The 15,433-nt window shown below is 40.6% G+C and overlaps 1 protein-coding gene across 1 annotated transcript in view; it reads left to right on the top strand.

The window, feature by feature from the left end:
• Positions 1-15,433, top strand: part of PCCB (propionyl-CoA carboxylase subunit beta) — a 60,697-nt gene that overhangs the window by 29,580 nt on the left and 15,684 nt on the right. The window contains exons 7-9 of the mRNA XM_012787761.2: positions 2,822-2,930; positions 7,333-7,453; positions 8,145-8,226. Of these exons, the coding sequence (XP_012643215.2) occupies positions 2,822-2,930; positions 7,333-7,453; positions 8,145-8,226 (312 nt within the window). The remainder of the gene's footprint in view (positions 1-2,821; positions 2,931-7,332; positions 7,454-8,144; positions 8,227-15,433) is intronic.

Here is a 15,433-nt window from a genome sequence, read left to right as displayed (position 1 = left end):
CATGCCTTTCGACCCCTTAATGCTTCAGTGTAAGATCCTTAAGGACTAGGATCTCTTCTTGCATAACCAAAGTTATTAAATTCAAGAAGTTTAACACTGATACAGTACTTTTATAAAAGATTGTGGTAAAATATACGTAACATAATATACCTCTTTAACCATTTTTTTTTTTTTTTTTGAGACAGAGTCTCATTCTGTTGCCCAGGCTAGAGTGCCGTGGCATCAGCCTAGCTCACAGCAACCTCAAACTCCTGGGCTCAAGCAATCCTGCTGCCTCAGCCTCCTGAGTAGCTGGGACTACAGGCATGTGCCACCATGCCCGGCTAATTTATTCTTTCTATATTTTTAGTTGTCCAATTAATTTCTTTCTTTTTAGTAGAGATGGGGTCTCGCAAGTCTCAGTCTTTTAGTGAGCCTGTGTCTCTGGACTGCCAACTTCATGTGTGTTTCTCAGTCCTTCGCCTCCCCTTTGGTGGAACAGGACCGCCAGACTTGGCTGGGGCAGGCTAGTTCCTTTCTCCCGCCAGGAATGCTAGAGCTGGCTGGAGTTTGGTATTTTTATTCCCCCAGGTCAGCAGTTTCTGATAAAACTCTAGCAGATTAGGCTCTGGTTAAATAGTTTCTCCTGAGGGCAGACCTTGTTAAGAATTGTAGGAGTGCTCTGGGACCTTTCAAAATGGTCTCTTTTCTGCTCCCTATGCTGGAAGCCATGAGGGGGACTTTTCTCTGATAATCACTGTGAGAACCCGGTTGAGCTCTAGGGGTAAAACTCATCAGTGCACGGGGGCCTCAGTGACCGGGCCCTGCTGGAGTTTTTGTCTCTCGTACTTGTCCACACTGAGACTCCAGCAGTTTTTCAGTTATAGTTAGTATCTCTATGTCAGCTCTGGTTCCCTGGGAGATTGGGGTGTTTGTGGGTTTCTGCTCAGCAACCTCAATTCTCTGTGTTTGCCTGTCAGTCTCCAATTTTGGAGTGGTTTGTCCTGTGACCCCCATGTGGCTCTCTGATGGATCTAAGAAAAGCTGTTAATTTTTTTTTTTTCAATTTGTTCAGATTTTTATTTGTTAGGAAGGAATGTCAACTTCTATATTCTTATATGTTGGACTGGAAGCCAGAAGTTCTGTTTCTAGTGTTTTAACTGTTACAAATAAAGCTGCCATGCACATTCGTTTAGAAGTCTTCGTGTGGAGTGGGGAAGACCTTTCTAGCAAGATCCCAAACCAAAGAATCATAAGATAAAAGACTGATACAATGCATATGATAGACTAAGGATTAATTTTCTTAGCCTATAAAAAAGCCAACTATGAGTTAGAAATGGGCAAAGAACATTTATAGTGAGTTCACAGAGATGACTATAGTATTGATTGCAAAATTGCTTATTATATTAAAATACTGGAAACAACCTAAATGACCACCAGTAGGTGACAGTTACATTATGATACATATTCTATGCTGATATGGAATGATCTTCAAGCTGTAGTATTATGTTAAACAAATTTGAGAACTGTGTATAGAACACTGTTTATATAGGAAATGTTTGTTTTGGAAAGAAAATGTGTTAGGAAGTGTTTGTGTTAGAAATGTTTTGTGTTAGAAAATGAGGGTAAATATATACATTAATGCTCACGTGTGCGTACATTACCCTTGGGGAGGGGAATCGGAGAACTGGAAATAAGGGCTGGGCTATAGACTTACTTTCCACTATATCTCCTGTTCTTCAAATTTTGTATAGTTTGCATGTGTTATCTATAAATTAGAAAGCCCATCACTCTCATAACACCAAAGTATTGATTATTTGTATCTTTTAGTAGGTTCAGTTAAAGTGGCTGGTTGCATACCATCTCTGTGTCTCGGTTTCTTCATGTATAAATGGGGCGATAATCGTACTTAGGCTTTTTTTTTTTTTAATTTTATTTTTAGAGACAGTCTTACTCTGTCAGTCAGGCTGGAGTGCAGTGGTACAATCATAGCTCACTGCAGCCTTGAACTCCTAGGCTCAAGGGTTCTTCCTGCCTCAGCCTCCTGAGTAACTAGGACTACAGGTGTGTGCCACCACACCCAGCCTCTACAGAGGCTGGGCGCGGTGGCTCATACCTGTGATCCTAGCACTCTGGGAGGCTGAGGTGGGAGGATTGCTTGAGGTCAGGAGTTCAAGACCAGCCTGAGCACGTAAGACTCCATCTCTACCAAAAAATAGAAAAAATTAGCTGAGTGTGGTGGTGCACGCCTACAGTCCCAGCTATTCAGGAGGCTGAGGCAGGAGGATCGCTTGAGCCCAGGAGTTTGAGGTTGCAGTAGCTAGGATGACACCACTGCACTGTAGCTGGGGCAACAGAGCAACACTTTGTTTTTTTAGAGATGGTGTCTTGCTCTGTTATTCAGGCTGGTCTCAAATTCCTGGCCTCAAGTGTACCTCCCAAAGTGTTAGGATTGCAGATGTTGAGCCACCATGCCCAACCAGTACTTGGGCTTTAATGGCACAGTCCTATGAAGTGCTTAGAAAAGTGCTTGATGCACAGCAAGCTCTGAGTCAGGGTCACCTGTTACTGTGTTCTACAGGTGAATGACCCTGGATGTTAGCCACACTGCGAGTTAATCTGCTGAGATAAAATCATGGAACAAAGATTTTTAGAAAATAGACAATGAAGCAGGGAAACTTGAGTCTTCTGTCTAGGTAGGTATCTTTGAGCAGCATCCCAGACTGGTTTTGCTATCATGACACTATTTTCTCAGCATTTGTTTTTCTGGCTGAGTGAGCTCTAAGGCTCTGACCAGCTCTGGTGCTCTGAGATTGACTGTTCTGGAAATCTCTGATTTCAGGACACCTCCTACCTGTTCATCACTGGCCCTGATGTTGTGAAGTCTGTCACCAATGAGGATGTTACGCAAGAGGAGCTTGGTGGTGCCAAGACCCATACCACCATGTCAGGTGAGAGGCCTTCGAGATGACTTCACTGTTCTCAAACATTGAGAAGGGGATGGTGACAGTTTTAAAAATATCACCCTGGCCAGGCGTGGTGGCTCACGCCTGTAATCCTAGCACTCTGGGAGGCCGAGGAGGGTGGATTACTCAAGGTCAGGAGTTCGAAACCAGCCTGAGCAAGAATGAGACCCCATCCCTACTAAAAATAGAAAGAAATTAATTGGCCAACTAAAAGTACATAGAAAAATTCCCCGGGCATGGTGGCACATGCCTGTAGTCCCAGCTACTCGGGAGGCTGAGGCAGAAGGATTGCTTAAGCCCCAGGAATTTGAGGTTGCTGTGAGCTAGGGTGATGCCACGGCACTCTAGCTGGGGCAACAGAGTGACACTCTGCCTCTAAAAAAAAAAAAAAAAACAACAAAAATCACTTAACCTTTTGCACTCGGATGTCGAGTGAGACTCAACACGGTTAGCAAAAATTATAGAGATTAAAATTACTCTTTGAATGTATCAATAATTTGAAATATAAAAAATCCAAATAAATAAGTTTGTATGAAAAGAAACTCCAGTTTTTTATTCTACTGCCGTGCTTTGTAAAATCTTGGGTATTTAAAAAATTAAATCCCGAGTAAAATAAAGGAATCGAGAAAAAAGCAAGTGAGTGCAAAGGGTTAATTGGCAGAACCTATTTGGGAAGACTGTAGTGCAGTCTATTGTACTACAATACAGTACACTATATTACCTACAGATGTAGTAATGAAGGTGGATTTAGTATCTCAAATTTATTGGAAAAAATAACAGGCTATTATTGCTTTGATATTCTTTAATTTTAAAGGTAATTGTTGGAATAGTGGTTATAAGTAGGTATGGTTTATACATGTACAGTTGAACCGTTAACAGAATAGTCTGTCTTTTTGTGACCTTTTTGAACTCCAAATCTGGGGTATATCTTAGCGTAGATAGCATTTTACCAATCACCATTGGCCAGGCCATCATCTTAATGGTGATGATCATATCATGGTCATGATATGATCATGAATTTGGTCATAGTTCTTTAAGAACCCACCTCTTTACGTCTACATGCCACACGTGCTGAGTTTAAAATATATAAAGATTATTCTGTTCTTTGGCATTGAAACAAAAAGTTCTTATTTATACAGAAAGGCATAGAATTGAGAGTAGGGCATGACTTTGATATTAGTGAAGACATGTTGCTGTTGGGGTAATGATTATAATTCCATATTTGGAACAAAATACTAAGCTGTGAAAGGATTGCCTACCCCACGGCAAGCAGTGTAACTGAAGACAGGTGAAATTGCCTCTTTGAGAGATTTTTCAAGCAATAAGAGGTTGGTGTGACTGATTTATGTACCACATTGTACTGTGGTTAAGGCATTAGGTCATCATTTAATTATCAGCATTTCTTGTTGGTGTCCATGAAATAGAGGTGTGTCTTATCAGTAAAGTCTTAGATTTGATGAAATATGGTTTAGAAACAGTCAGAGCTCTCAATACCATACCAACAAGAGTTGTTCTTCCCTGTCTCAGGTTGGCATCAGCCTTGACTCATTCTTTCCCTCGCCTGTCAGCTCCATTCAGCCCACCTCCAAGACCCGTGTGGAATCAGAACACTTCTTGACATCCACTCCACCACAGCCTGCCACCACGCTCTTGTCACAGGCTTCATTGGCAGTTTGCCTTTCTTGCTGTGATGTAATATAAAGTTCAGTCTTGAAATTTCAAACACATAAGGAGTAGAAATCACTAGCAATTCCATGATCCACACATAATCACCACTGATACACCCTTGCAGTCTTTTCATGCAGATGAGTGTGAATACACATGGCATACATGTGTTCAAATGTAGATACGTGTACAAACTCTTCTGAAACCTATTTTTTTTTTTTTTACTTGACAGCTTAAAGTAATGAATATCTACCTGTGACATTAAATTTTCTTCTGTAGCACAATTTTAGGGTTTTGTTTTTGTTTTAAAGGGTGGTACGTGGTGCTCTTTCTTGGCCTAAGTCTCTGTGTATCTGGCGTGCTTGTCCTCTGTCCCCAGAGCAAGGCACAAAATGGGCTCTATCCGTATATTTGTTTTCTTTTTGATAACCAATGTTATTGAGTTATAGTTCATATACCATACACTTTAAATGCCTGTTTATAGTGTATGGGTCAGTGGTTTTTAGTATATTCAGATATAATATATTTAAATATAATATATATAATATATATTATATATAATATAGATATAATATATTATATATATAATATATTTAGTATATTCAGTGGTTTTTGTATATTCATTCCCACAATCAATGTTAGGACCTTTTCATCACCCCAGGAAGAAGCCCTGTGCCCATAAGCAGTCACTCCCTGTTCCATCACAAATACTCCAGCTCCAGGAGGTTGCCAGTCTACTTTCTGCCTCTGTGTGGATTTTCCCATTCTGGACATTTCATATGAATGGTGTCATACAATATGCAATCTTTGTGACCGATTCCTTTTACTTAGCATGATTTTGTCCCTCTTTTGACTTTCAGCTGAAGTGTAGTGTTTTTTAAAGTTCACCCATACAAGTGGTGATTATCAGGATTCATTCCTCTTTATGGCTGAATTATGTTCCAGTGGATGAATATACCACATTTTCTTTATTGACCAGTCAATAGACATTTGGGTTGTTTCCACTTTTTGACTATCATAAATGTACATAAATGTTTATAGTAGTGTAAGTTTTTGTATGGACATGTTTTCATATATCTTTAGTGTATACCTAGGAGTGGGATTTCTGGGTTAAATGACAACTCTTATGTTTAACTTTCTGAGGAACTACTAGACTTTTTTCCAAAGTGGCTGTACCAGTTTATAAATATTTCCTGAGTGAAAGGATTCTGCCATGTTGAAAATGCTGCTGCTTCATTTGACAGATACTCCTTGAGTATCTATGTGTGAAATGTTGTTCTAGGTGCTAGGAATCCATCTGTGGACAGAATAAAAAATCTCTACCCATATGGGGCTTATATTCTAGTAGAGGAGATAGACAATAAATAATAAACATTATAAATAAGTACATTATACATTATATAGTCTGTTAGAAGGCAATATGTGCTGGGGAAAAAGTAGAACAAGGTAAAGGAGACTGAGATTGTTGCAAAATTTTTTTTTTGAGACAGAGTCTCACTCTGTTGCCCTGGCTAGAGTGCCGTGGCATCAGCTTAGCTCACAGCAACCTCAAAGTCCTGGGCTCAAGCAATGCTTCCGCCTCAGCCTCCTGAGTAGCTGGGACTACAGGCATGTGCTACCATGCTTGGCTAATTTTTTCTATATATTTTTAGTTGTCTAATTAATTTCTTTCTATTTTTAGTAGAGACAGGGTTTTGCTCTTGTTCAGGCTGGTTTCGATCTCTTGACCTTGAGAGATCCTCCCTCCTTGGCCTTCCAGAGTGCTAGGATTACAGGTGTGAGTCACCGTGCCTGGCCAGATTGTTGCAATTTTAAATAGGGTGGTAAGGGTAGGCCTCACTGCTTGGGTAGCAGTTGAGCAGATTTGAAGGAATTAACTGCATTGGTATGTAAGTTGGGAGCACTGCAGGCAGAGGGAATGGGGACTTATGCAAAGGCCTTGGGGTAGGAGAGTGACTGGCATACTCAATGGACAGCAAGGAGGGTGGTTGAATAGACACATGCCATGACCTGCCTTAAAGAGCTCCCTCTGGCTGCTGTGTGGACAAGAGACTATAGGAGTGACAGTAGAGGAAGGGAGTCTGGTGAGAGTGATCTTGGCTGTACTTTATTATATCTATGGCCTTGTTTGGCTGACCTGTGATTTCTGAATGGTCTTCAGGAACAAGGGCTCGATCCCTGACTACGGCCAGGTGGTTCCCCTCCTTTCTCTCCACCATTGCTGAGCACCTGTTGAGTGTCAGACATTATACTTTTTTTTTTTCTTTACTTTTTAAAATTTTTTTAGAGGCCTGTGCTTCAATAGATATTATTCTTGATGGGGGACTTCAGTGATAAGACAGGCCTGGTCTTGCCCTGTTGGAACTGGTATTCCAGGAGAGATGTCAGGCAGTATCTAGGGAAGGGATAGGTGCATGGCCCAGTGCTGGAAAGCGAGGGGCGTGGGGATGGATGTGGAGGAGACATTGGAGCAAAGTCCTGGATGAAGAAAGGCGGGTGACCCTTGTAGAGATGTGCGTACAGGGCAGAGGGAGCAGGCCGTGTGAATTGAAGGGGCTGCTTGAAGGAGTGTGGTGTGCAGCAGCGTGTCCTAGAGCTACCGGCCTAGTCTGCGGCACACGTGTCCCGGGGCGGGGGGTGGGGGTGGAGGGCGGCGGGCAGTGAAACAGCATCTTAGAGCTGACTGGCACCCTGGCCCATCACGTCCTCCCTGTTCTCTCAGGTGTGGCCCACAGAGCTTTTGAAAACGATGTTGACGCCTTGTGTAATCTCCGGGAGTTCTTCAACTACCTGCCCCTCAGCAGTCAGGACCCGGCTCCCATCCGTGAGTGCCATGACCCCAGGTGCGTTGCCAACCTTCTGTCACTTTGCAGGGCGGCTCGCCCTCCTCTGCCCCACCCCCACACAGGACCTCCAGGGTCTGCCCTGTTGGGCAGGTGGGAGCAGACTGTGGAGCGTGCTCGGCGAGAATCCCAGGTGCGGGGAAGGTGATGGCATCTGCGGGGAAGGTGATGGCATCTGCGGGGAAGGTGATGGCATCTGCGGGGAAGGTGATGGCATCTGCGGGGATGGTGATGGCATCTGCGGGGATGGTGATGGCATCTGCGGGGATGGTGATGGCATCTGCGGGGATGGTGATGATGGCATCTGCGGGGATGGTGATGATGGCATCTGCGGGGATGGTGATGATGGCATCTGCGGGGATGGTGATGATGGCATCTGTGGGGATGGTGATGATGGCATCTGTGGGGATGATGATGGTATGTCTGGGGACAGGAGCAAAGAGAGATGATTTTATTTATTTTTTTCCTTTCTGTAATATTTGATGGGGAGCTTGGGGATAAAGAATGGCCAAAATTTTTATTTTATTTTTATTTCTAAAAGACTCTTGAGTTGTCAGAGTTGGAGATGGAAGTTTCTTTGCGTCTGGCCCAGTCTCCGTGATGTGTCTCCCCCGTTTCCTTTTCCACCCCCCCCCCAAAGGTAACTGGCTCTTCCTGTGTTGACTGTATCTGTCTTTTTTTCTACCTAAAGTGACCGTTTGGTTCCTGAGCTTGACACAATTGTCCCTTTGGAATCTACCAAAGCCTACGACATGGTGGACATTATACACTCTGTAAGTGCCACATCTGCCTGTCTTGCCTGCCCTGCTTAGCCACATCCATGGTCACTGTGCTTTGGCCTGGGGAGGAAGGGCTGGACCCACTGGCCTTGATGTCAGGCAACACAGGTGGGGCATGGGATGGCCACAGGACCAGTGGCCACTGAGTAGTGTGTTCTGGAAAGACCTAGTGGCTGTAGATAGCCTAAGGGCACAGATGGAGTTGAAGTCTGGAGAGAGGAGTACCTAGTTGGGCGAGCAGAGTTCAGGGGTCTTTAGAAGGCACTCTGAAGTGTGTAGATTAGGAACCATGTCCCCAGAGTTTGGATTGAGGCCAGGGCGATCCTTAGGCTAGGTACCTTTGTTTGGGGCCTTATACTCGGAGGGTGTTTTGTCTTTCTAGAGAAAGGAGAGTACACAGGGCATCCTCTGATGTGGTCGGGTGGCATGTGTGGAGGTCTGGGGGAGACAGGAGCCATTTGCACCTCTTTCTTGGTGCCACAGATCCCTGGGTCATTAAGTAGAGGGGACAGTATTGGGCAAACCGAGGGTGTCCGCAGATGGCCACTGTCTTCCTCACACACACAGTCTCAGCAGTCCTCGCACAGCGGAATGTGAACGATTGCTTGACAGCTCTAGAAATCCCTAGAGTTTGCTGTGTTTTGTTTGTTTGAATCTTGTAGGCTGCCTCTGCGCTGAGGATCTGCCAAAGGTCTTCCTTAGGTATTTTTTGAGCCCTTGCAGGGGCACGCACAATCACTTTCTAGTTGCCCCTCTCTATGTGGCTGTTTTTGAGTGTCCTAGTTGTTAATGTCACTTCCCAAAAGTGGGAAAAGAGAAAAATGAAGAGAGGGAAAAAGGTGGTGTCAGCCCTTTAAATTCCCTGGAAGTCACTTCAGCCCAAGGAGGAGAGTCTTGCAGCAATGGGAGGAGTTGCAGCAACAGTGACCCCTGTCCCTTTATACCTCTGTGTTCAGTAGCCGCTGAGATGAGCAGATCCTTGGAGGATGCGGTCCTGCCGGCTGTGTCCAAGATGCTCCAGGAACACTTGCAGTTGCCTGCCATGGAGCTGGGGTGGGGGCTGGCTAGCTGCTCCCTTGCTAAGAGCTGAAATTAACTGTAGTTTTCAGTCCAACCCTTCCCTTGGAAGCTGCGAGCCTTCAACAGACTCCACAGTTCCAAAATAGTTATATCCGACAGATTCTTCCAGTGCGATTGTTGTCTAGATAGGGAGACAGATTCCTGGTGCTTTCTACTCTACCGTCTTCTCGTAACTTTTTTATTTAAAGGTATATATGACAGCTCTGGATTCTGTTTTATCAGTTTTATATCCTGCCACCTGTTAAGTTCTCTTATTGTTTGTAATTTTTTTTTTGTTAATTCTTTTGGAGTTTTCAAGTGTACTTGCATACAAATAGTTTCTTTCTTTAGTTTCCAATTTTCCATGTCATTTCCATCTCTTGTCTAATTGCATTGGCTATAGCTCCACATATATTAGTATCAAATGTAATGAGTAATAGTTGTGATACTGGGTACCTTTGTCTTATTCCTATGCTTAGCAAGCCTGCCATCAGTGCTTTCTAATTTATATCTTTTTTCATGTTGAAGCTACCACTGGTTTCTATTTTAATGTTTTTTATTTATTTTGTTTTTAAAATTAGAGATGAGTGTTGAATATCGTCAAACTGCCTTTTAGCATTTTTGGAGATGAGCACGTGATTTTCCTCCTTAGATCTGTTTATAAGTCTATCTTAGTAGATTTCCTAGTACTGAACTATTTCTTCATTCCTGAAGTAAACCCTACTAGTTATATTCTGTTTGCTAATATCATATTTGTATTTTTGCATCAATGTCATGTGATAATGGTATGTATTCTTTAGAGGTATTTTAAAATCAGGTTTTGGTATCAATATTGTACTTTATGTATTAGTTTCTAGGGCTGCTATGGCAAAATACCATCGACTGGATGACTTAAACAACAGAAATTTTATTTTCCCACAGTTCTGGAGGCTGGAAGTCCAAGATCAAAGTATTGGCAGGGTTGATTTCATTCTGAGATCACTCTGTTCAGTTTATGGACCTTCTTATTATATCCTCACAAAGCCTTTTCTCTGTGTGCCCATGGAAAGAGATCTCTGGTATCTTAGCCTCTTCTTCCTTTTCCTCCCTTTTGCTAATAGGACTGTTTCTTGGACTTCCACTGCAAATCTCTGGAGCGTTGAGGCAGTCTTGAGAATTGCACAGAAGAAAGAAAAGAGAAAGTTCACTCTAAGAGTGAGAATGCTAGAAAAGAGTTCTGTTAAAGGGAAAGGACATAAAGTACACATAGTAAGGCAATGGGGAAGGCATTCTGGGGAAGAAAAAAGTAAAAAGGAAGAGGGAGAGAAGCACCTTTGGAAATTGTGAAGGGAAAATGAAGCAAGAGGGGTAAAGTTATGTACCTGCAAGACAGAAACCAAAAAACTGAAGGACACACTGCACCTTTTCCTGCTATACTGACAGAAGAGGATGTTCTTGAACTAGGAATTTTGTCCACCATCACAAACTGCCAACTGTATCCCAGAAAATGCAGAGATACAAATAGTTTTCACCTATATAAAGCTATAATAATAAAACAATGAGAATGCAACATGTCAGTTGATGAAACTATAAGAGTCAATCATGTAGCAGATGATCACTTCAGTCTGAATTCAGTAGCCTCTACTAAGCATTTGACATTAAAGAAAATTTTAGAAATGAATGACAAATTAAGAAGTGAAGTTAGAGTTCACTGAGTTAAGCAAATAGGGGAAAAAGACAGTCACACTAGAAATGATGACAAAATTACAAGGTGCTCAAGGGAGAAAGTATTTTAATAAAAATTTAATAAGGAAGTAGGGAAATAAAGAGAATGAAATAGGATAAAAAAGTAAATGTCACTACAAAAAATGTGAGGTAATGAATATGCTCATTAGCATGATTCAGTCATCCACAGTGTATACATGTGTGAATTGTATATGTATACATATGTGAATAAATATTTGCAATTTTTTTTTTTTGGCATATTATGGGGGTACAGATTTTAAGGTTTCAATAAATGCCCATTTCCCCCCCTCCCCCCAAAAGTCTGAGTCTCCATCATGACCATCCCCCAGATGGTGCACATCTCACTCATTATGTCTGTATATACCCGCCCCCCTCCCCCCTCCCACCTGCCCAATACCCTATTACTGTAGTACCTATGTGTCCACTTAGGTGCTACTCAGTTAATACCAGTTTTCTGGAGAATATATCTGGTGCTTGTTTTTCCATTCTTGGGATACTTCACTTAGTAGTATGGGTTCCAGCTCTAACCAGGAAAATATAAGATGTGCTATATCACCATTGTTTCTTAGAGCTGAATGCAATTTTTATTAATCAAATTTTTTTCTCCTTCCCTCCCTTTCCAAAACTTTTTTTAATAATGCAAATGCATCTCATGAAAATTATTACTTAAAAAAGTGTCAGAAAATAGTAAGGACAATGAAAGAGGCAAAGAAGACCAAACATACATATAATTGGAGTGTCTGAAGAGGAAAAATCAGTGGAACAGAATTAATATTTAAAACTATAATCCAAGAAAATATTCTAGAAATAAGACTCAGATCTACATAATGAAAAAGCACACTAAACACCTAGGAAAACTGACCCAGAGTGATCAAACTTGAGAAAATATCTGGTAACTGTTAGATTTTAAAATAAAGAGAAATCCTCAAGACCTTCAGGCAAAAAGTTCAAATAACCATAGAGTGGTATCTGACTTCTCAAAAGCAACATAGAAAGCAAGAGAACAATGGAAAAGCACTTTCAGGAGTCTTAGGCAAAAGAGTATGTGAGTAAGGGTTTTATGTTTAGCCAAGCTGACCTTCATGTATTAAGACTACAGGAAACCAGTTTTAAACACCCAAGAACCAAACTAGAGAATGAGTTTTGGCCAGGAGATGACTGGAGAAATTTCAACAAAAGGATTGAAAGTGATTATTTAATATGCTTAACTATAATTATAAGACTAAAATAGAGGTAAGAGTGAGGGTGAAGAACAACATATAAATGTCGTATGGTGCAGAAAAAATGCAACTGAAAAATGGGAGGAGAAGAAAGAGGGAAAAGATATAGCAGAATCAGTTCATTGATTTTTTTTTTTTTGAGAGCCAACAGATATTAAGAATAAACAGACAAGTAATAAAAGAATAAGGAAACAGACTAAAAAAGGTATAATTACAAAAGTAACCACCAGACCAAAAAAATACAAACCTTCCTACATAATATTAAACATGTTACATAAACAGCAAATATAATACAGTCATAAGAAAAAGTAAAAAAATGTCATATCAAAAAATGTGAATGGGCTAACTTCATTTATTAAGAGAAAAAGATGACCAGTTTGGCTCACAGATCAAGACCAGCCATATAATATACAAGAGACACTTAAAGTGACTCAGAAAGGCTAAAAATAAGGAATAGGCAAAGGTATATCAGGAGAACAGAAACAGTAACATGGTAGTGTTTGTGAGCCTAATATTGAACAAAGTAAAATTCAGTTATTAACCATGACGAAGGATGTTTTCAAATGCTAAAAGCCACAGTTCACAATGATGTAAAGGCTATAAAATACCTATGCCACAAATAATACAGCTACTATCTTTATAAAACAAACTGTAGGAGGTCCAAAGAGACACGAGTAGAGCACTTAATAATAGATTTAAACATAGCATTGTTAGTACAAAGCAGGTCAAGTTGACAAAATAAGAGGAAGTAATGTAATAGATCTTATAGATTTATTTGAGACTACCCTGGTAATAGACAATCTTATTCTCAAGTACACATGGATCCTTTAGAAAAGTTGATTAAACTTTTTCTGAAAGAAGAAAAGATGGTGAAAATACTACATATCAAAATCGATATAATATATTGAAAACAATGAGCAGAGGAAAATTTATATCCTGAAACAGTAAAAATGAAAGAAGGAAAATAAATTCCCAGCCCAAGAAGCCAGTGGGGAAGGGGGGGAACCCGCAAAACATGTCAAAATAAATCACAGGGAATAATTTAATGAGGATAAATGCATAAATTTATGATGGAAATAGAAAAATAGTGACTGTAATTAATAAACACTAGCTTTACAAAAGCACAAATAGATGTATGAAGTGAAAAGGGGACTAACCAGTGAAAAAGGAGACACTTAAACATCATTAGACTAGATGAACTGGACAACTTGTTTAGAAAACATACCTTAACAGAAATTGACCCCAATAAATGTAGAAAGTTTACATGGACCAGATTCCATGGAAGGAGTTACTTCACAAAAAAGGGCCAGGTCCAGATAGTTTCATGTGGGAATTCTGAGACCTTGAAAGACCAAATAGTCCTGATGCTACATAAATTCTTGTGGAGCATAGGAAGTAAAGAAATAAAATACACGAACCTTCCAAATTCTTTTTTATAAAGCAACTATGACATTAATACCAGAACCTGATAAAGATAGTACTTAAGATTTTAGTTTAATATTGTTTATCAGGATTGATACAACAATACCAAATAAAATATTAGCTAACAAACTCTAACACCACCTTAAAATATCAATGGTGGGGGGGTGGGGTGGTAGATTTATTCTAGGAATGCAAGGTTGGTTCTAGGAAATCTAGTAATAAAAACTGTTAGTAGACATAAGGGAGAAAAATCATATGATTATTTCTATAGATGCTGAAGAAAGCCCGTGAGGCAGTTCAACTCCTATTCTGATAGACTTAAGAGAATAGGAATTAATAAATCAAAAGCCAGCATCTTACCTAATAACACTAAATTCTAAGATTAGGAACAAGGCAAGGATGCTCATTGACTCCAATATTATTTAGCATTGTTTTGGAAATGTTAGCCAATGCAGTTAGACAAGAGGATCATTCAGAGGCAAAAGCCTTGGAAAAGAAGCTATATTTGTAGATGACACATGTACTAGAAGACTCTAGAGCAGGCGTCCTCAAACTACGGCCCATGAGGTTTTTGCCTGTTTGTTTTTTTACTTCAAAATAAGATGTGCAGTGTGCATAGGAATTTGTTCATAGTTTTTTTTTAAACTATAGTCCGGCCCTCCAATGGTCTGAGGGACAGTGAATTGGCCCCCTGTTTAAAAAGTTTGAGGACCCCTGCTCTAGAGAGTGGACTGGGCATGGTGTCTCGCACCTATAATCCCAGCTCTTTGGGAGGCTTGAGCCTAAGAATTTGAGGCTGCAGTGAGCTATGATTGCACACTGCATTCCACCCTAGGTGACAGAGCAAGACCCTGTCTCAAAAAACAAAACTAAACAAAAAAACCCCTGGAAACTAGAGAATGCATTATTATATGAAAACAAGAAACAGGATATAAAATTAATGTATAGAAATCAGCAGTTCTTCATATAGATAAGCAGTAAGCAATTAGGGAAGAGTAAAAGCCCCTTTCATGTAGCTACAAAGAAGATAAAATAGTGATAATTTTATTTTTCCTATTTCCCCAGGAATCTGGATACAGAAAAACAATGATAACTCTTAACAGAAAATGTACAAAAGCTAGATAGGGCAAATTTAAAACACTTTTTAAAAACACGAAAGTAGACTTGAACGAATGGAGAGACACCCCTTGTTCCTGGTTATTGAGTTATCATAAAAATGTCATTTCTTCCAAAGTTAGTTTATAAATTTAAGGAAATTTCAATAAACAATTAAAAAAAATAAAACTAGATAAATTTATGCAAAAGTTCACATGGAAAAATAAAAGTGCAAGAATAGCTAGGAAAATACTGCAGAAAAAAAAAAAAGCTGTAAGTGGGGACGACCCATGTCTTATATTAAAGGATCCTATAGTTCAAACAGTGTGGTAGAGGCACATGAATACACCAGTGGAATGGAATGGACTCAAGTCAGGAATAGACTCAAGTACGTATAGAATTCTCATACCATCATGCCATTGCTGAACAACGGGTGCACATTCTGAGAAATGTGTCCTCAGGCCGTTTTGTCTTGTGAACACCAGAGGGCACTTACACAAACCTAGATGGTGTAGCCCTGCGGACCCCACACCCCAGTCCTCAGACTGCGGGCTGTTAGGGATGAGGCTGCCGACCCCCTCCTATTTCTTAGGAAATAGACAATGAGGGACTGAGAGGTAAAGAGGCATCATGTGTGCAACTTACTCTCAAATGGTTCAGGGAAAAAGTGTGCACTGTGT

This window comes from Microcebus murinus, chromosome 1 (assembly GCF_040939455.1).
Source record: "Microcebus murinus isolate Inina chromosome 1, M.murinus_Inina_mat1.0, whole genome shotgun sequence".
NCBI classification, from domain to species: domain Eukaryota; kingdom Metazoa; phylum Chordata; class Mammalia; order Primates; family Cheirogaleidae; genus Microcebus; species Microcebus murinus.
The sequence above is the reverse complement of the archived record's forward strand: the minus strand, read 5'-3'. Positions and strand labels throughout refer to the sequence as shown.